The sequence below is a fragment of the Falco naumanni genome, chromosome Z, assembly GCF_017639655.2.
Source record: "Falco naumanni isolate bFalNau1 chromosome Z, bFalNau1.pat, whole genome shotgun sequence".
Classification (NCBI taxonomy): Eukaryota; Metazoa; Chordata; class Aves; order Falconiformes; family Falconidae; genus Falco; species Falco naumanni.
This window is the reverse complement of record NC_054080.1, coordinates 70808425-70827594: the sequence shown is the minus strand read 5'-3', so window position 1 is coordinate 70827594 and position 19170 is coordinate 70808425. Positions and strand designations below refer to the sequence as shown.

General features: G+C 41.7%; 1 protein-coding gene and 1 long non-coding RNA gene across 2 annotated transcripts in view; one reads left to right on the top strand and one right to left on the bottom strand.

The window, feature by feature from the left end:
* C7 (complement C7) overlaps positions 1-13912 on the top strand; it is a 24329-nt gene extending 10417 nt beyond the window's left edge. The window contains exons 13-18 of the mRNA XM_040580644.1: positions 210-297; positions 1660-1792; positions 2592-2783; positions 5230-5326; positions 10217-10401; positions 12353-13912. Coding sequence (XP_040436578.1) covers positions 210-297; positions 1660-1792; positions 2592-2783; positions 5230-5326; positions 10217-10401; positions 12353-12540 — 883 coding nt within the window. The 3' untranslated portion in view covers positions 12541-13912. The remainder of the gene's footprint in view (positions 1-209; positions 298-1659; positions 1793-2591; positions 2784-5229; positions 5327-10216; positions 10402-12352) is intronic.
* LOC121081532 lies at positions 2798-19170 on the bottom strand. Its single transcript, XR_005825716.1, has 4 exons — positions 18643-19170; positions 18410-18496; positions 5492-5581; positions 2798-3738 (listed from the first exon to the last, which is right to left on the bottom strand). It is a non-coding gene; the product is annotated as an uncharacterized LOC121081532 (long non-coding RNA).

Genomic DNA, 19170 nt, shown 5'->3' with positions numbered 1-19170 from the left:
AAGAGTGAAAAAGGGGGTAAAAGCTGGTAAACTTGAAATCATTCTATTTAGCACTCTCTCAAATGGCCTGGCAGTGCCTGATTTAAGTATAATCGTGATGTAAATGGGACACATAATAGCCTTGAAAATGGGCTTCACTGAGAAGTGTAGGATCTTGAAAGGAAGAGAGACTAAATTCAGACTAAATCATAGTTTTGTTTGCTTCATAGCTTGATTGAACCACACTGTTTTGATTTATCCATAACTCCTACACAATTCTGTTCACCTCCTCCTCTCTTGGAAAATGGATTTGTTCAAGTAAGTTATTTCTATTACTCTGTTATCTGTCCTATTGCTATCTGCAGTGTCTCTATTACAGTTAATACAGATAGTTGCAAATTTGTATTTTTCTTGGCAAGCTTAGTATCAGAGCTACTGTATAGCAGCACTCCCAACATTTCTCCCTGGCTGAAGTTTATATGACATTAGCCAAGGCCTCTTACTAAAAAGAAAAGAAAACCAAAAATGCTCCACCCCCTAGACAGAACAAAATCTTTCCTTTTCTGGACTGTAGCTATGGAGAAAAACAATCTACTTGTCCTTTACCCTACACACATAATAAACATTTTCTGAGCCACATTAATTACATATTAAAGCACAGGAAACTACAGAAAAAACCAGGAAGTAAACTGTCCAAGGTCATCCAGCAAGTCCATAGCAAAACTATAATGTTTTTTAGTAATCTTCACTCTACACCCCCTAAATCACCATTGTACATTCATGTTCCCTGATGAAACTATGATCTCACAAGGTATTTGGTTGACTGTAACTTGGCCCTATTTAACAAGGGAGACTAAATTCCTCCCTTGGAGGAATGGATTATGCCTTCTCCATGTTATGAGGCTGTCTAGAGTATTTTCGCCCAACATATAGATAAAAAGATTAGTTAAAAATCTGTTAGTTACCTCTGCACAACTGCAACCTGAGGCAAGATCCAAAATTTTGCATTCCCTCTTTTGCCAGTGTTGTTTTTTTGGGAGTAATCAATACTTGCCTCTTATATTGATACTTTTGTTTCACAAACTGAAGGTAAACCCCTGAAATTTGTGGAGTAGTCTCAATTTTTCATAATACCTATCCTTAGGAGAGAATGAGATATAAAATATGAAAAGACCAGTGTCTTCAGGTCCAGGTCTTTTGTATCACATTAACCTTTGAGCAAGCTGATAACATGCCATTGTAAGAATTAACAGAGCCATATCTCTCCAGTGATCCCCCTGGAAAGCTGTTCAAGAGCTTATGTACCCCCTTGAATGCTCAATAACAGGCATATTTGAAGTCAGTTTGTACACTGGCAGGAGAGTGCTGTTCCATCACTGATGTACCACTGCCAGACCCCTGCCACTGAGCACCTTCACCTCTAACCCTCCCTTTGCTAAGAAATCCCAAATATTCTGTATTCTACAAACTTGCAGCAACACTTTGATTTTGATCACATTTACTGGCTATTGATTACCAGAATTCACCCAGTATTGCAGACACTCTCATCAGTGCATTTTAGGGTGGCATTAATATTTCTCACTGTCCTCAGCTACTGTACCCCTGAATCAAAGGGAGTTCCATGCTGCTAGTGGTTCTTAGATTGTATATCCAAAATGTCATCTGCTCCTTTGCTTTCAGAATGCTGAAAACTCATACCCTGTTGGGAAAAGCATCGTTTATGCTTGCAGACATGGATATTCTCTTGTTGGTGATCCTGTTGCTAAGTGTGGCAGTGATTTACAGTGGCAAGCTGGAGACAGATACTGCCAGGGTATGTCTCAGTGATTCTTGTTTTGAAAGACAACTCCATTCCTGAATTCCAGTGAAACATCTCTGAACGTCTGCTTTCCAACAACAGGAGGAAAATACGCACCTGCATTTCCCTGTTACCTATACATAATCAGGTCTAAATTGACTTTTATTTTGAATCTAGATATTGTAATACTGAAATAGAAACATACCTATAAAGTCTGTTTCTAAGGAAGGCTGGAAGTGAGGGAGATTAAATTCCAGTCCAGGAGTTACTTCCTGCAAAAACAATGTTGCTTAATTCGGTCCTGTTGGCTATATCCAAGAACCACTGGAATGAGTTTGTGATCAAAGCCAACTGAGGAAAAGGTCCAGTGGGCAGCACTGGGCAACCGCAAAGTTCTCAAATAACCGCATTGTCACAGGAACACAACTCCAAGTATCACTTTACAAATCTTGGATGATCTCCCCCACTTCAGTCTTTTCCTCTAACCTGGTCAGTAAACATTAGGGTTTCTTTTTTTCCTTGCACATTTTATTTGTGAGTCAACTTTGAGTCCTAAGAACAGAGGAGCCCTCTTCAAGCTAGGACTGGACCTGCAGGTGGTAGGAGAAGATACTGTCACTCTGTCCTTGGTATTGCACCTCTGGCTGGTGTGATGAATTACTATCTTGTGCTAACATGATTGATATGTTTCTACAGGAAGATCAGCTAATCTTACCATTCAATTTGTTAAGTAATTTAGGAGAAGGTAGAATATGTGACTGCTTTCTGCAATACATCGATTCACTGTGGCTATCTCAAATGCTTCAACTCTTAGAAACCGCTTGTCTCCTGCCCATCCTGGAGGGCGGGTTGCAAGGAGAGCCATGGAAACCTGTGTATGAGATCGGTGAGAGAATAGCTCTGTCTTGTCCGCATGGCATGCACTTAGAAGGGGCACACTCCGTTTTGTGCGAGCCCAGTCTCAAGTGGTCTCCTGACATGAAGACTATCCAGTGCAAGAGACCAGGTAAGCCTCTGCAGTCTCCCAAGTGCAATGCAGGGGTTTTGTTCCTGGACAGATTATGGTTTACATAGACAAGATACAGACAGAGCTATAGCTGATCTAGTGATACAGAAGCCATACTTAAATCATCAGCAGGAAGCACAGAAAATGTGAGCATGTTTGATTTTTTGGGTTTTTTTGTTTGTTTGTTTGGTTGGTTGGGTTTTGGTTTTTGGGGTTTTTTTTTTGTTTGTTTGTTTGTTTTTTAATGGGCTGTTGCAACAAGATGCCTTAAGACATTTCTTGTGAGGTTTCCTTACAGGGTTTTGCTTCCCGCTCCCCTATTGCTACCAAGTATTGTCACTAACAATATTTTAAAAGATTGCCTGGGACGTATGCTGCTTATTCTGCCATGCCAATATGCTTCACTTTACGCACATGTGTAGCACCACCGCCATGTGACCCGCACCTCAGAGATACGGCTTTCCTATCTGGAAGTTGTTCAGTGCACCACAGCCTCTCGCAGGAGAGGACAGGGCTGCATGACTCCTTTTGCTCATCTGACAGTTACACAGCTGAGACAAAGTAAATCTCCAGGAACTGGAAGTAACGGGAAAACACTGCTTTAATTTCATGATAACTCTGTTTAAGCTCTGGGTTGATACTGGCAGGCACTGGCAGAGAGAGAAATGGGCTATAGCATAAAGCAGCTCTGTCTGAGACATCTTTTCCTGCTGTGGAAGGCAGGTGAGGCTTTCTTTTGAGCACCTCTAAGATGCTGATCAGTGACATACAGGCATCCAAGCAGCTTTCTGCTTCAGGCCAGTTGCATCTTCACCCAAGGTCCCAGATGTTCTCGTATCCCTGGGGAGGCCATTGCTTGGGGACAACAGCCACTGTTGTAGAAGGCTAGGCATGCTTCCTGCATTTCATATCTGTCCTCTCCTTATCAGCCAGTTGCTGCCTGAGGTAGCTTCACCTGAGGGAAGAGGCAGGTGGCAGTCAGGCTTAGACCTCAAAAGGTGATGGTCCTATGAGATTCCCAGTGTAACTTGTCTGCTGCTGTGTCATATCCACATACACAGGGAGCGTAAGGATTTCAGAAGGAATAACATAGCTGTACAATGAACGGCCCACTGCTGCTAAAGTGCTGAAGTACCGTTGCCAATTACTCCTTAGACTTAGCTGTAGTGACTGATTTTAATAATTTTTTTTCTTACATCATGTATTCAAATTATGGTAATAACCAAAACCAGTTTCAAATGCTTCTATCCTTAGAAACAGCTTGTGCCTGGCTGTAAGGGAACATTATATTAGTACAAAAGTTAAAAAAAAAAAAAGGGGGGGGGGGGGGGGGGGAGGGACACAACAATTAGATTAGAATAACACAACAACAGTTAAGAAAACAAGGACAATGAGATAAAACAGCTAAAAATTAAGAAAAAAAATATATATGCAGACACTGCAGCACACATACATTTAGGTGAGAGTATTTAGCAATAGTGTTGGTAACAGTCAGCTATACAGCCAACAGCCCCAGGGATGGAGACAAGGCAGTGATCTTTGTTGGAAACTTCCACTCTTCAAGCAGACATGGTTATGTCTGCTGTCTGTATTGCAATGCATGGCAACACTTTAATTTTTTCTTCTCTGGCTATTTCTGCCTATTTGGCTTAAAAAGTCGTAATCCATAAGGGAGATTTGTTGAATTTTTCTTTTTTAAAAAGGCAACAATATTCAGGGGTAGTAAAGTTTCACGTTGACATAGAAAACTACAGACATATAATCTAAAACACAAATCAGGATAAAACTTTCTTGCTATTACTTGCTATAGACATCTCCAGAGGAACGTTTAGCAAAGGCTGATTTCATTTTCAAGCTTGGAATACAACTCAGCACTCAAAGAATAGTACATGTGCAATGACAAAAACTCCTCAATAATCACTATTGGTTTTGTTTTTAAAGTTAGTGCAGGCTGAGGACTAATGATAGAACTTGTAGTAGTCATCGCCATCAGTGTATAAAGATATTCAAGTTCACACTTTCACATAGGACTTCGAAGCCTTAGCTTTTCTAGTGACAATAGTGAAGCCAGTAACTCTGAAACCTAATGATAAAGCTGTTGCCAGCTATGATTCAGCACTGCTCAGTTTAGCAGAAACAAACAGCTGCTGCAGAAATTAGATGAATGTTTAAGCTTGAGCATAGTATCTGTCTCCTTCCATCTGACTCACGACCCGTGAATAAATTACTGAACAGTAACTTTGCAAAGTGTATCGTATCTTCTTAATAATGTTGATTACTTTCATGCAGTAGATACTTTTAATGAGCATGCAGGATGTGATTTTATGTCATGGTTGTATAATTCAGTGCCTTTTAAGCTCAACTAATAAGATAATTTCAGAGTAGACCTTTAACAGCCCTTGTTTTTCTGACCCTTAATAGCACTATCTGTTTTCTTCTACTTCAGTGCCCAGTGTGAAACCAGAAGTGACAGAGCCTAAATGTCAGCCATGGGAGAAAGTACATCAGTCACAATGTGTGTGCAAAATGCCCTATGAGTGTGGGTAAGTTCAGGCTGAATTTGGCAATGACTTTCTCACTTTATTCAAGACCAATTAAATTTCTTAAGTCTTCAGTCTATGACAGATGAGAAGGCCTTACTCATATGAGAAGGAGGCATTGTAATTTGTTTGCTTTACAGTTCAATCTGTGTCCTGTTCATCACTTACCTGCCTTGTCAGAGCTGTCAGTGGGTTTTGGCAGTGATGGAATTTGGTTGGATGACAGAAGGTGAAGGCATAATTTCAGCTCCACTTGATCTGTGAAATAGATGGAAAAAGATACAATGATATTTTGAAGATTTAGAAGATTGAGGAAAAGTTAGAACAGAGGCCCTTGGGACATAAACCATCAAAGCAGTAAGCTAGCAAAATAAAGCTGATTTCTTTCTCCTGATGAGAGACTGGAGAGTTATGAAAGCCACAATAATCTAATCTCCCATTTACAGAGCAGTTTGCACAGAGCAGTCGTGTCACCTTTCCTGAGCTCATAACTTGTAGACCAGAGTTTATTGTTTCCTGTTTGATCTAAGCCTATATTCTGCAATAAGCAATGCAGGAGAAATATAAGGAAACAAGTAACTCTCTCAGTTCTTTTCTAAACATAGAGGCAACAGACGCAAAACAGGGGAGTAACAAGAAAATGCTTGAGACCACCTGGTGCTGATGGCCAGATGTGCGAAAGAGCTCAGCACTCCAACATCTGGGCTGGTTTGCATAGACAGGATGAAATCTCCTATAAAGTCATAACAGCAGGTGTGAGCTCTGGATATGAAATCTGGCCAGGTTTATGTCACAGCAGGAGCTGAGCAGTTTGGAGAGTCCAGGATAACAGACTAAATTGGTCTTATCCTTGTGTAGTAGGAAGAAGAAATTTTTAAGTCATCTCCAGTGATTTCAAGGTAACAGAATTTCTCAGCTGAGGCTGTGTACTTTCCATCAGCCACATAGCTCAAGAGTGCACTGCACAGTGACTCTCGTTCTCAGCTAAAATTATTATACTTTGAGCATCTCAAAATTAAAGTTGGTGAGCTTAGTTCAGGTTTGTAGATCCCTACAGTCTGAGGCCATTGCCTTGCATGCAAAGGTACATGCCAGGTTTGTAACAGCTGTGCTAAGGCTCTGTTCCTATCCTTAAACACCTAAATATTCTAAATAACCTGGTCCTACTCTTTTTGTTTTGATACTCATTAAAGTGAGGCAACAACCCCTCCTTTGGTTCATGGGTGTGTTAAGGTAGTTACAGTGGAAGATGAGGGGAGTCCACAGTGCTAGGGAAGGCCTTGGGCAGAGTCACAATAACCTTGGAAGTTAAATGAATTACATTCAGTTATGCATCCAGGCTTCAGTTATAATTAATCTACTACTTGCATGTTTCTATTTTTTATAATTATGTTCAAAATGGCAGAAGATAGATAACAGTCATTTCTATTACCTGATGCCATCTTTTCACTCTGTCTTGAAATAACACATCTAATAATAGAAGGATAAATCATCAGCTGTCAAAGCAGACTAATCTGCCAGCCTGTGAAGGCTGTAGGAGTAAGGCACGTAAGCAGATCTTGGTCCTTCCTCAAAGAGCAGAAGTAACTTGGCTTGCTTTGCTGTAGCAGTGACTTTCAGCAGCAGCCTTTGCGCAGAAGACAGCTGGGAACAAGAGTTCACATGGGAATTCAGGAACACCGTGGTTTCAGAACCATCCTACATCTTTTTGGTTTCCAAGAGACTAACAACTGAGGCTTCCTGGGACAGCACAAGAACCCTGTAACAGGCTGGTGAGGGGTAATTTGTCCCTCGTGACATGGTGCCTTCGGCTACATCTATCCTCATCAGTTAGAGCAAGGGAATGATCCTGGGCATTAGAGCTGCTAAATTGCTAAAGCAGCTCCTCACAGAGCTTCAGCAAGGGCCAGCTCCTGGATAATTCCCAGGCACAGGACGGGAGTTACTAGGGTCAGGGACCATTTCCATCTGATGCACTCCACAAAGAAAGTTTAACAGTATGGACACCAGCTGTTCTGTGTGAATTGACTCTGGTGTAAGGAAGGGGTCAGAGCGCAGTTAGTGCATTAATACGGATGAAACCTCAGCCTCCAGCAGCTGAAGACTATCTCCACAGTGAAACATGAGAGTTGATAATTTTAAAATAGGACTCTCTTTTTTCCTCAGAAGTTATTTCACAGCATCTATGTCTCTCCTAAGAGTTCTTGGCATGTGTTAGATTATAACTTCTGGTCTTGAATATAATTTTAAGAAGCTAAAATAATTACCAGGATGCTGAATTTTTCACTTTTTAGTTTCATTGAAAGCTGCCTGCCTCTCATTGTAGGTGAAAGGGAGAGAAGGTATTTGCTGCCTTGCATATGCTCTTTAATTTCTTACAATATCTGCCTTAGTAAAAGCTTGTTCTTATCCAAGCCTTCTTTTTTAGGTAAAAGCTATTGAATTTCTCACACTCACTTTACACAAAGATTCTTCCTTGCCTCTAATAATTTCTATTGCACTGCTGTGGTGCTCCCAGCCTGTAATATCCCTTCTCAGCAATGAGTGCAAATTATTAATTTCTGAGTACAGATTCTTCATCCTTTTTCTTATGCATCTGAACATGTTGATGTCCACTGGCTTTCTCCCAGCTGACCCAGCTGAAGCGAGTATGTGAGACACTCTCAAGACAATTCGAGGGATTGTACTGTAGTGAGAGATTGGCAACGTGGACCGTGAACCCCTCCGCTCAGCCCTCGGCAGCTGGTTCAGCCAGCCTTCTCCCTCCTTTTGGGTGTTGCTAAAGTGGTGCAGAGCAGGCAGATTAGTGCAGTTGTGTTTGGCCTTAATCTTTTCAGCTAAATTAAGCTGCCTTGTGTACAAGATTCTGACCTTAAGACTTACATATTAAGATTTATCACTCAGGCAAATAAAGAAGGCCTCTGAACAATTTTAGACATAATAAACAACTTAATTAAAGATTAGATGCTTTCCCTGAATCACACTTTGTTCTTCCGAATTTAAGGTGGTATTTAAAGATAAAGTTTTTCTTATCCCTCTGTCTGTAAAGATAAGTTCACGTTATAATTCTGTGCACCACTAACTCATAGGCTGTGCAGCCAGATGAGCAAACAACATAATGCAGACAAAGGCACCAGGTTCCTTTGTCAGCTGCTTGGGGATGCATCCCTTGGGCTGTCCTCTTAGTGTGCCTCAGAATAAGGTTAACCTTATTCTTTATGTTAACAAAGGAGCCTCAAGGAAAGTTCAGGCAAGAAACTTTACTAGAGTTTTAATGGCTGGTATTTTGACTGAGCATAGCAGTTAAGGGAGCCATTGCAGTTGTGGATACTAACTTCAGTAGGAGGTGTAATGCAGTTAATAATCTTCAGGACATATTCAGTTGCAGGTAGATGCAGCAAAGTTTTCAGGCTCAGCTGATGAAGTCTGTGCCATTTTTTAAATATCTTCGAGGTGCACTATGTTACAGGTAGTTTAAACTTTCTGTAAAGCCAGCTCTTTTAAGAGGCTTCAAAACCATCTCACAAAGAACCATTCCCAAAGCTTAGAGCAGGCACTTTTCATCATATAGATTAAAAACCACTTCCTAATTCCCCGGAAAAAAAAAAAAAAATCTTAACACTTGGCCAGCAAGTGAGCAAGGTTTGAGTCAGGACCTTCTTACTAGACCTTCCCTCTTCCAAATTCCTCTTGCCTACTCTCACTAGCCACTTTCATAAGGACTGTTACCCATCCCTTCAGGCAGCCCCATGAAGATCATTAGGGCCATTTGCCTGTTCCTCATCAGCCTCTCCTCCCCACCAAACACCTGTGTAGCTGAGATTGACCCTCAGAACTGACCCATTAGACACTAAAAGTTTCGGTGGGAGTGTTTGTGAGCTCCGAAGGAGGAGCTGTACTGAGAATAATCCTTTGGTGCCCCATTTCAAAGGTCCTCATCCCTTGAGAATACATCTCTGCTCTCTCATACCCTGTGTGGCACCTTACCTCTGGCTGTAAAGTGCATCTGGGAAAGCACAGGCATGCCCTGTTCTAGACAGGCACTTTTTTTGTTCACTCCACACAGATGCCACTTATTGCACTGAGAATAAGTGGACAAGTTTGGGGTTTGAGATTAAAATCCAGAAATAATGGAAGGGTTCTTACAGCATGAAACACAAATTATAGCAACTTCTTGGAACTGTCCCCAAAGCTAATGCTGTTTAAGGTTGTCCAAGAATTGCTATTACCACTTTCACAAGCTAATTTTTGTGAGTGTTAGAACAATATCTGAATTTCAAGAAATATACAAACAAATTCCCTGCATAAATAGAGCAGATTTTTCATTAATTTTCTGTGGACATTATGTGTATTTCCAGAAATATCTTTGGTCTCTGATGTTGGATCATAACATTTTGTTTAGTAAAAGTTAAGGTTTTCAAGAACAGCAGAGAAAAAGTCTTTAAGCATAATCTAATGTCTTTTAATTATGAAATACTTATGAAACATTGTAATGAACATTCATGTGTGTACATATCATATGTGTATGATATGTTTCTATGTATGTACTTAATATGCATACATGTGCGATATATTAGATTGAGGTCTGAACCTTTTTTTAACTAAAGTCTCAGCCTCACTGCTACTGAGGTTAATGGCAAATGCCCAGTAATATCCATGTCCTTCAGAGGGGACAGATCCTGGCATTGCTGAGGTGCAGCATCATGTGGAAAAAAAAGGGCTGAATTATTCACATGTCTACGTCTCAAGTTCCCTTGCCTCAATCCTAGGATGTACTTCAATGAACAGGGAAATTGGAACAGGACCCTGAATGTTTTTCACATCCTTAGCAATTCTTAAGGGGTACCAAGAAAAAGCACATTTAAATAGCCCAGTCTCTGCTTTTGTTTTCAGTCCTTCCCTGGACACCTGTGCTACAGATCAAAGAACCAAGAGAAACACACCTTTAACTATTTGCAAGATGCATGCCTTGGAGTGCATGGGCAGAAAATATTCTGTTACTAACGCAGAAAACTGCAAAATACCTCAGGCAGCTGAAATACCGTGTGGATCATGCCGTTCATGGGAAAAATGTGATGGTAAGAGATTCTTCACAATTGTAAGCAAAATTGTTTACAAATTTTATTGTTATTTATGAATGAAATAATGTTTTTTAAATTAGGTCTATATCCCCTGTTATGCATTAGCTATAGGTCTGTCCTGGTATGGTATCTCCAAACCCTCCCAGAAGCACCAGGTACTGCTAAGCTAGTTCAAACCATCAGCCCAGTGTTTGGTGTCCAGACATGGCAGGAAGCTCCAACCGTGGAAGAGAAAACCCTGCAGGACACAGTAACAAAATGCACTATCTGCAGGAGAAGTTTATTCGTAGTCCCTGCCAAATGAATTCACCTGTTGGTCCCTGGGAAGTTTTGGGTGAAACCCTTGCCCTATCTTTTTTTACTGTATCCAGCTGTTTTAAATTCCTCAACACAGTAGTTCTGGGAGTCCTTACTGCCCACAGGAACAGCTAATCCTTTCCTAAAATTTGCCGAGCAGTATCCCCAGCAGTATTTTATGTCAAGGAATTCAATGTCTTATTCTATACTACCTAGGAAAGCCATTTACTTTTATTTGTACTTCATTGCCTATCCTGTTTCTCATATTACGATCAAAGATGAATGTCTCTTCCCTCAGAGGAAATAGTCCCAGCTTTTTGCAATCTGTCTGCAGTGGAAGTTTCAAATTCCCTAATGTAATTTCCCTGAGTGTCCTACACTACACTGCCTTTAATGGAGGGTTGCCAGAAATGGGAAGATAAAGGAGTAAATTAGGTTTCTAGAAGTGCTCCAGCTAGAGGCACAGTTATTGTCATATTTTGAAAATAAAAAAGATTACTTGATAAGAGTTCATCTCTTTTGTCTAACAGGGTTGAATAGCCAAAATAATAAAAAGACATAATCAAAACTGGCTGGAGCTTCAGGAGAGACAAACACAGGCAAAAAAACCCAAACCCTAACAAAACATACAACACCAAAACAAAGACACAGTTATGAAAAGCAAATCTCAGATGAGACCTTCTTCCTATATGATTGTTTAGCTGTCATAACTGATAGAACTATGCACATTTGTTTGTAGGAGAAGATTCTTTGATTTTAGTGAAACTGCCAGTATGTAAATGAAGATAACAGTTTCAAGTGTCTGTATGATCAGTTTGTTACTGATCCAAAACCAGATCTCTCATCTTACATGTTGTTTGGACTCTGGAGCAGTAGATACGTGAACTGGTTCAAGCAGTAACATCAGAAATATCTGACATACCTCAGGCATCTTGAGCAAGTGTTTCCCACAAGCACTATCAGCCTCTCTGAGCAGAGGAAGCCCCAGCAGTGCACCACTTGTCTCCACTTCTAGTTTTATCACTGGAACCTGAGTATCAGCTAATGTTACTCTGGTTAGGAAAAGAATCATAGAATGTTTAGGGTTGGAAGGAACCTGTAAAGTCATCTAGCCCAGGAAGTGTAGACATCTTCAACCAGATCAAGTTGCTCAGAGCCCTATTCAACCTGACCTTCAAGGCTTCCAGGGATGGGGCATCTACCACCTCTCTGGGCAACATGTTCCAGTGTTTCACCACTCTGATCATAAAAAATTTCTTCCTTGTATCTCATCTGAACCCACCTTCTTTTAGTTTAAAAACATTACCCCTTGTCCTATCTCTACAGGCCCTGCTAAAAATTCTGTCCCCATCTTTCTTATTATAAGCTCCCTTGAACTGTTCAAAGGTGTCTATAATGTCTCCCCAGAGTCTTCTCTTCATGCTGAACAACCCCAACTCTCTCAGCCTGTCCTCATAGGAGAAGTGTTCCATCCATCCCTCTGACCATTTTTTGGCCCTCCTTTAGACCCACTCCAACAGGTCCTTGTCTTTCTTCTGTTGAGCACCTCCAGCAAATTGCTGTCAACCCTGCAGTTTTGCTGGAAATATTTTAGTCTGTTTTTTATTCAGTTGGATACCATCCTGAGTGTTTTCTCTGTGATTTTGCTTAGCGCAATCCAACAGCTGTGTTTGTGATGAAGATGGGCTGTGTGAGGAAGGAGGCATCCAGATCTGTGCTGAAGTGAGTGGCTCTGCTTCCCGTCGGACCATGACCGAGTGTGAGGTTGGACGGCTCAGATGCCAAGGGGAGACTGTCACCCTTGTCAGCATAAGGCCCTGCGACGTACAGAGCAAATAAGATATGTTACGGTTCATTTTGCTTATTGCCATGGGATATGTCAAAATGTGTCAGCTCTTAGGCAGGACGTACTTTGAACGTTGCTTTACCAAACGTAAGCTCTGCTGTGAAGCCCACCACAGCTGATGAGACTGTGCATCAGCTCTGGTCAGCTTTGAATCAGGGCCTGGGGTGCTTCGTTAGGGAGCTGCACTCACCACTACTGCTCATGACAGGGCTCTTGCTTATGCCCCACACTTAGCACTAGCAAGTTTACCTCACATTTCCTTCAGAATTAAAAAATATTGCCGAAGTGCAATACTGCAGTTGCTGAACTAGCTTTTATAATAATGGATTACAATGTTTGACATTGTAAATACATTTTTCTTAAAGCCACGCAAACATATACATGGACTGAGTAGACTTAGATTGAAAAAAAAAAAAAAAAAAGAAAAGAACAAGCTTTACAGAGTAAGAAGTATGATTCTTCTCTTTTAATAAAGTAGCTTCTCCCTGCTGTGCCTTATTCAGTTGAGCAAACAGTATGCACAGCATTGAACCTCTCATAGAGCCTAAAGCTTTTACAGGTCAAAACAATGTGCATTAATAGTAAAGCCAGCTTAATGAGAAGATGCCTATGCTTGCAGCTTCTCATACACAGAAACACTTCATGAAAAATCATCATTTTACATTGTTGTAACTATCATCATGGGCTGCATTTGCAAGGGCAGGTAACTCAGTTGCATGTCACATGCATTTATGGTTGTGCCAAGACCAGTTTGCTTACAGACCGTTGCACGTAGAGGCCTTCCACCACAGCAAAACTTTCTCAAAGACAGTTATTATGGAAAGTGTATCTTCACAGAAATGGAGACACTCGGCATGCAGTCCCTCTGGAGTGACCTTTGGACAATCTCCTAAGACTGTTCCTGAGTAAAAGAAGTCTGTTACTCTTTCCTTATGCAGTTATGCATGCTGTCTAGTGTAGTTAGACAGTGACATCTCTGCTTACCTATGGTGTACCTTGCAAGTCCATTCAGGTACCTGTCCTGGAAGTCAGATGCCTTCTGACTATTCTCAGGTGCAAACAAGGATAGCAAGTGCAGTACTATCAGCAGGAAGCCTGTATGCTTTTTTAAGTGACAGATTTTATTTCTTATTATCAATAAATACCTACCAGATAAAACATCTCTCTTGGTTGTCGTGTTTATACCTGTAGATTCCTCACGTAAACACTACCCTCAGCTGGAAAAGCTTTGCTTACCGTTGTGCTGACAAAAAGCATTAAGCCAGAACAGGAGCAGCGTGCTTTCCCTTGGAGACTCCCTCTCCTGGTGACAGCTGTGTGGAGGGGAAGGTTGCCACCCCACTAACCAAAAGGGCTTCCTGACCTTTATGCTGTCTGGAACTTAATGGCAGGTTTTTTGTTTTTTGAACAAATAGAAAATTCTTGTAATACCTTATAGACGAAAACAAGTGGAATAAAAGCCAAATTAGTTTAATCCGCTATTGGGTCTATGTAATTTGCTCAGGAGTCGCACGTTTGGCGAGCAAACAGACGTTTGCCCCTTGGTTACTCCCTACTCTCTTGTCCACAATTTCTAGGCTTTTTCTTGGGGCAGCTGGCACAACATGTGATTGTACCATGAGCCCACTGGGTAACAATAGCTTCCATAGATGCTGGAGGCAAGAGAAAATTGCCTGGAAATTTCTTGATTGATAGCACAGAAACAATAGTGACTTGGTGATTCATGTCTTCAAACACAGCGGAATGCAGAAAACCAGCACAGGACCTCATGAAATGTTGAGAATTCCTGCTTAAGAAACAGTTTAAAAAACCAGCAAGATTGCCTGATAATCATCTCGATACATCAGTGGGAACAGACCTCCATGTCCATAAAGTAAATTAGTCTGAGATAAGACAGACAAAGTATTAATGAAGGCTGCATTTCAAATGCTTCATCCAGTCCCTGACATCTCGCTGTTTATCTGACTCATCTAAATCTTCACAGGGATCCTTTTTCTCTCCTTTTTCTTTATAATTACCCACTCCATCTTTTCCCCTCCTACTTCTCAGCCCAGCCAGCTCCTTCCCTGTGGACACCTCATAGACTCTTGCCTGCAGGTGTCTGGCAAAGGTCTGCTCCCCTTTGTGCTGTGACACCACAGTCCTTTCCCTGCCTCACTTCTTCTGCATGCTGTTTTCAGTCTTGTGCTTGGCCAGGTCAGAAAGCATGTCAGTTCCATCATCCCTCCTGAAAATCTGAGGTCATTTTACAGTATTTCAGAACAGGCATGGTACCTTTTTTTCTTTCTTTTATAAACAACCAGCTGACTGTCTAATGCTGCTTGGGAGGGAATAAGAAGGAAGTGAGTAGGTAGAAGTTTTCTTCAAAGCAATATGACTATTTAATGAAGGAAATCCAGGCTCATGTAGGACCAGTGACTGGGATGACAATGTGTCCGATCATTTGTTCATTCATTGCTATGTGCTATGATATGCACATCTGCTGGCCACACTTTGGTCCTTTCAGTACAGAAGTATCCCTAGTCACTGTGGTCCACCTCTTCACCTTACCATTGTTAAACTAAAAAGGAACTGTAAGACACTTTTTCTTGGTGAGGGAACAAAGTCAGATGAATTAGTATCAGACGAGAAGAACAAAGAGGGGATCATGGTTCCATAATTAGCAAAACTACCTGGAAGAGTGGTAAACTCCTTTGTTTTTCCTGAACTAAATGACCATGTGTTGCTTTTGGGAGCATTTGGCCCATCGCCATGTGTCGGGATACCTGGGGGAATTTTATATTAGATGACCTGCACTTTGGGCAGCTGAACTGTGAAGAGCAGAAATAGAGAACTACAGAACATTTCCATAGCAGACAACAGCCTTTTATGGGAACTGGGGTCTTTTAAGCTACCAAAAGCATTACTCTGCCTTGCTTTCACATTTTGCAGTCTCTGATGCCAGATGCAAAGAGACCTGCAATGCATACATGTCCCAAGAGGGAGCATATTACTGTTCATGCAATATCCTAAATATTTGCTCCTATTATCAATAAGATCAGATCCTCCCAGGGATGCATAGAGGCACCAACAGTTTCATATATTGCTTGAAGAGAGAAGGAGAAAGAATGAAGGAGAAACCTCACAGCAAGGTGATAAATTTTTGCAAATTACATTCAACTAAAAAAACATTACTCCCTAAGAAGCTGTTGAAAGACAGAAACCAACTGGGAAACTGGGCAATGCTGTGGCAGATTAAATGTAACTCAGATTGAGGTAAGGTAAGCTTGTTATCTATACTGATGAGCCAGACTCATGGGATCATTTGACGCCAGTGACTTGGAAGATACCACTACAAATTGTGCAGTAAAAGGGCTTGCCTGAGGCAGAGCAGCGGGTACAAGGACAGAGTGGAGGGACCTTTATAAAACAGTAACACTGAAAAGAATTCCTCCTAGTTTACACTATGTGGTAAACAGTCCCATCATGTGGAGTGAAACTGAGCCTTGGTTCCTTCCTGGCAAAAAAGTAGTCCTCTGAGCAGCAGAACTATCAAGACCTGGTTGTCTAGTATTTTTTGTTCTCCTTCCCACACCCGCCCTGCACTCCCCACCACCCCCCCACCACCACCCCCTGAGTCTTTGGTTAGGAAGAATGAGTATGCACTGTGTCCTTTCCTTCAGGGAAGACACAGGAGAGTTCTTCCTCTACCCAGCTGCCGGTTTTCATGGAAGATACTAAAGAATCAGTACCTTTGGGATGTCTAACACTCAGTTACGTGTTGTTAAAAGGTAGTCAACAGATTCAAATACTATTGAAAGGACAACACAGGTAGATAGGCTCCTGCTCAAATGGCCCTGCACACAGGCTCTCTTTCTGAAAAACAGCAAGCTGGAAAAGGTGGAAGGAGACAGCCTGGAAGCAAAGGTGGGAAGGATACAGCAGGAATGGCACAGAGCAGTAGTGGCCCCAGGTTAAGCATAAGACATGGAGTGTTTCCAAGCAGAACAGACAAGTAGCTAGCAGAAACTTAAGAAAGAATAAAGATTTTCTGATGTATGTTCCCCTAATCTAGGAGCAGCAACTCAGCACCTGAACAGTGACAGAGACCTTGTTTTCCTATACAGTGCCATGGGAGAAGCTTTCCAACTTCCTCCCATATGGGAGCCTGCCTGCATGGAGAAGATTTGGGACCAATGCGCACCTGGTGTCTAACTGAAGGAAAACAAGAAATGTCCACCAACATTTACATTCCGATGGTAGCATTAATCATGCGAGCTACAATTTGCAAATCTTTTCATTGGTGACTGTATATCCCCATTGTGCGTCTCATGGCTCCTTGAGCTCTCCCCGTGGAGGTATCCTCTGCCTTTCAGGGTGAGAGACACACCGAGTGGGAGGCTGTGGCTCCCGAAGCACTCCCTGATCTGCAGCCCTGGCCAGGAACCTCACAGCTGACAACAGATCAGCAGTTTAGTGCCCTGCTAAAGCAAAATGTCACTAACTAAAACAAAAATGTTTTGAAGAAGAACATAACTTGAAGACATTAAAAACCTGGTGTAAATAACATTTACAAGGTATATTATTCCCTGCACTGAGAAGTCCCTTTTCTCTCCTGTTTTGTTAATGTCTTTAGCTTTGACCAACTGCACATGCACTCCCGCTTTTCCACCCCTCTTCTTGTAGGGCTTAACTTGCTGCTTTCCCTCACTTGCCAGTTCATAACCTGATGACACATGCTTGCAGTTTCTTTAGGGACAGATCTTTATACCATATGATTTTGCCAATTGCTTTCAACCTGGGAGCTGTTGTGTATGTCTTTGTTCTCTCTCCAGCCCCAATAGAAGCTTAATCAATAATCTCCTGCCCTGCTCTTGTCACGACCTAAAGCCATTGCATCAATAGATTCATATGGCTATTACAGGTCAGCTCCATTTCCACCACAGTGTTCTCTGCCACATTGCTCACTGTGATGAGCTGCCACTGTAACAGCAGAGCCATTACTGTTTATGACAGGAGGCACAGGAATAGAAACTGCTATTGATATCTTTCTTCCTCTGCTGCAAAACACAGAGGAGTTGTCTCCAATCAGCAGAATGATGCTGCTGGCACCCCAGGTCTTCTGCCAAACTCAGGAGTCATGTTAACTGCTTGGAGCTCATACTCCAGGTCCTGCTCTCCTGCACTTGTTCCTCAGGTGGCTGTTTTCATTTCTTTTGGTCAGGGGCCAGTGGGCAAAGTCCTGCCCTCCAGCAGGCAAAAGAAAACTATCAACAAACTTTAGCACTTCTCTAAATGAATTTTTATTATATTCAGGCCTCTAAGAATTGTATTAGATGTGAATATACAAAATAAAATTTAACAAGAGGGAAGCAGTGACAAAGAGCTGCAAATAGTGCTTTGAGCAGCGTGGTAGTTTAACCAAACTAGATCACTAGCTTCTGGTAAAGCAAATTAATGGGTTTACATTTTACTGTTGACAGCAATTACACTAAAACTTACAGTGATAGTAGCATTCACTTCCTGAATGATTATCGTAACTGAACTTGCTTGTATTACAAGCCTTATTTACCTAAAGACAACGCACAACAAGCACAAGCAATGTTCTTGCATTTTGAGAACTGTTACTCAGGTGACCAAATCTTATGATGATGAGAGTTACGTAAGTACTGTCACATGCATAAAGCAGGTTACAGCATTCTACTTGTGCAATTAGTCCAGGCATATGTAGCAGCAAAGGCTGCTGTAAATCCCCTCCAAATAGAAAAAGATGCCAAGGCTGGCATTTTCAGAGTGAGAATGAATTTATTTTTATCATCTCCCAGGACATGCACACTGATATCTCCACGAAAACAGGATTGCCATCTTTGTTTCAGCACATACCGTTGTTCCCAGCGCACAAATACTGTCTTTCTGCATGATGCTCCCACCAAGATGCAGTCAGACTGCTTCTCATCCTTGGAACACTGGCTGAAACAAGAGGAGGAGGTATTGTAATGCTCAGTGGGAAAATTTGGGTGCATTATCTACAGGATAGTTAGAGTTTTATTCCTTTTTTTTCCTCTCTACATTGTTTCCTCTACCAGGTTTTATGGAGGCTTACCCATATGACTTACCAAGAAGACAAAATCCTCATAAGTCCCAAAGATGGCCTTAGGCTATTCATATCTACTGTCCCTGCTCTTTAAGCTGTCCAGACACAGCATAGCCTGATCTGGGGACCATGTAGCTGCAGTAGGGCAATACAATGGCTGAGCTAATAAGCCCTGGGTAGATCAGGATGGATTAACTTGAGCACAGGGCAGTGCCTTGAGACTTCAGCCAGCTGAACAAGGGTGAGAAGAGGTGGCCTAAATACAAAGCCAAGACCAGGAGTGCCAGCCACAGCTATCTCCAGCAAGGACCGACTGCTTGTGCTGCTTTGCTGCTCCACTCAAGTGTCTCAGTATTTACAATTCTTGTTGATTTTAGAAAGAGAGGGCATGTATCATAAGGCTAAAAAGTAAACCTAAGTGCTGACATTGAGTTTGTACCTACAGGGACAAGAATGATTACATCTTTGGTGAAGCCTCTCTGTTGTACGTGCTCACATATGCAAGCTAGTTGCAGCCTAAACGAGGACTGCAACAACCGTGGCTGTATTG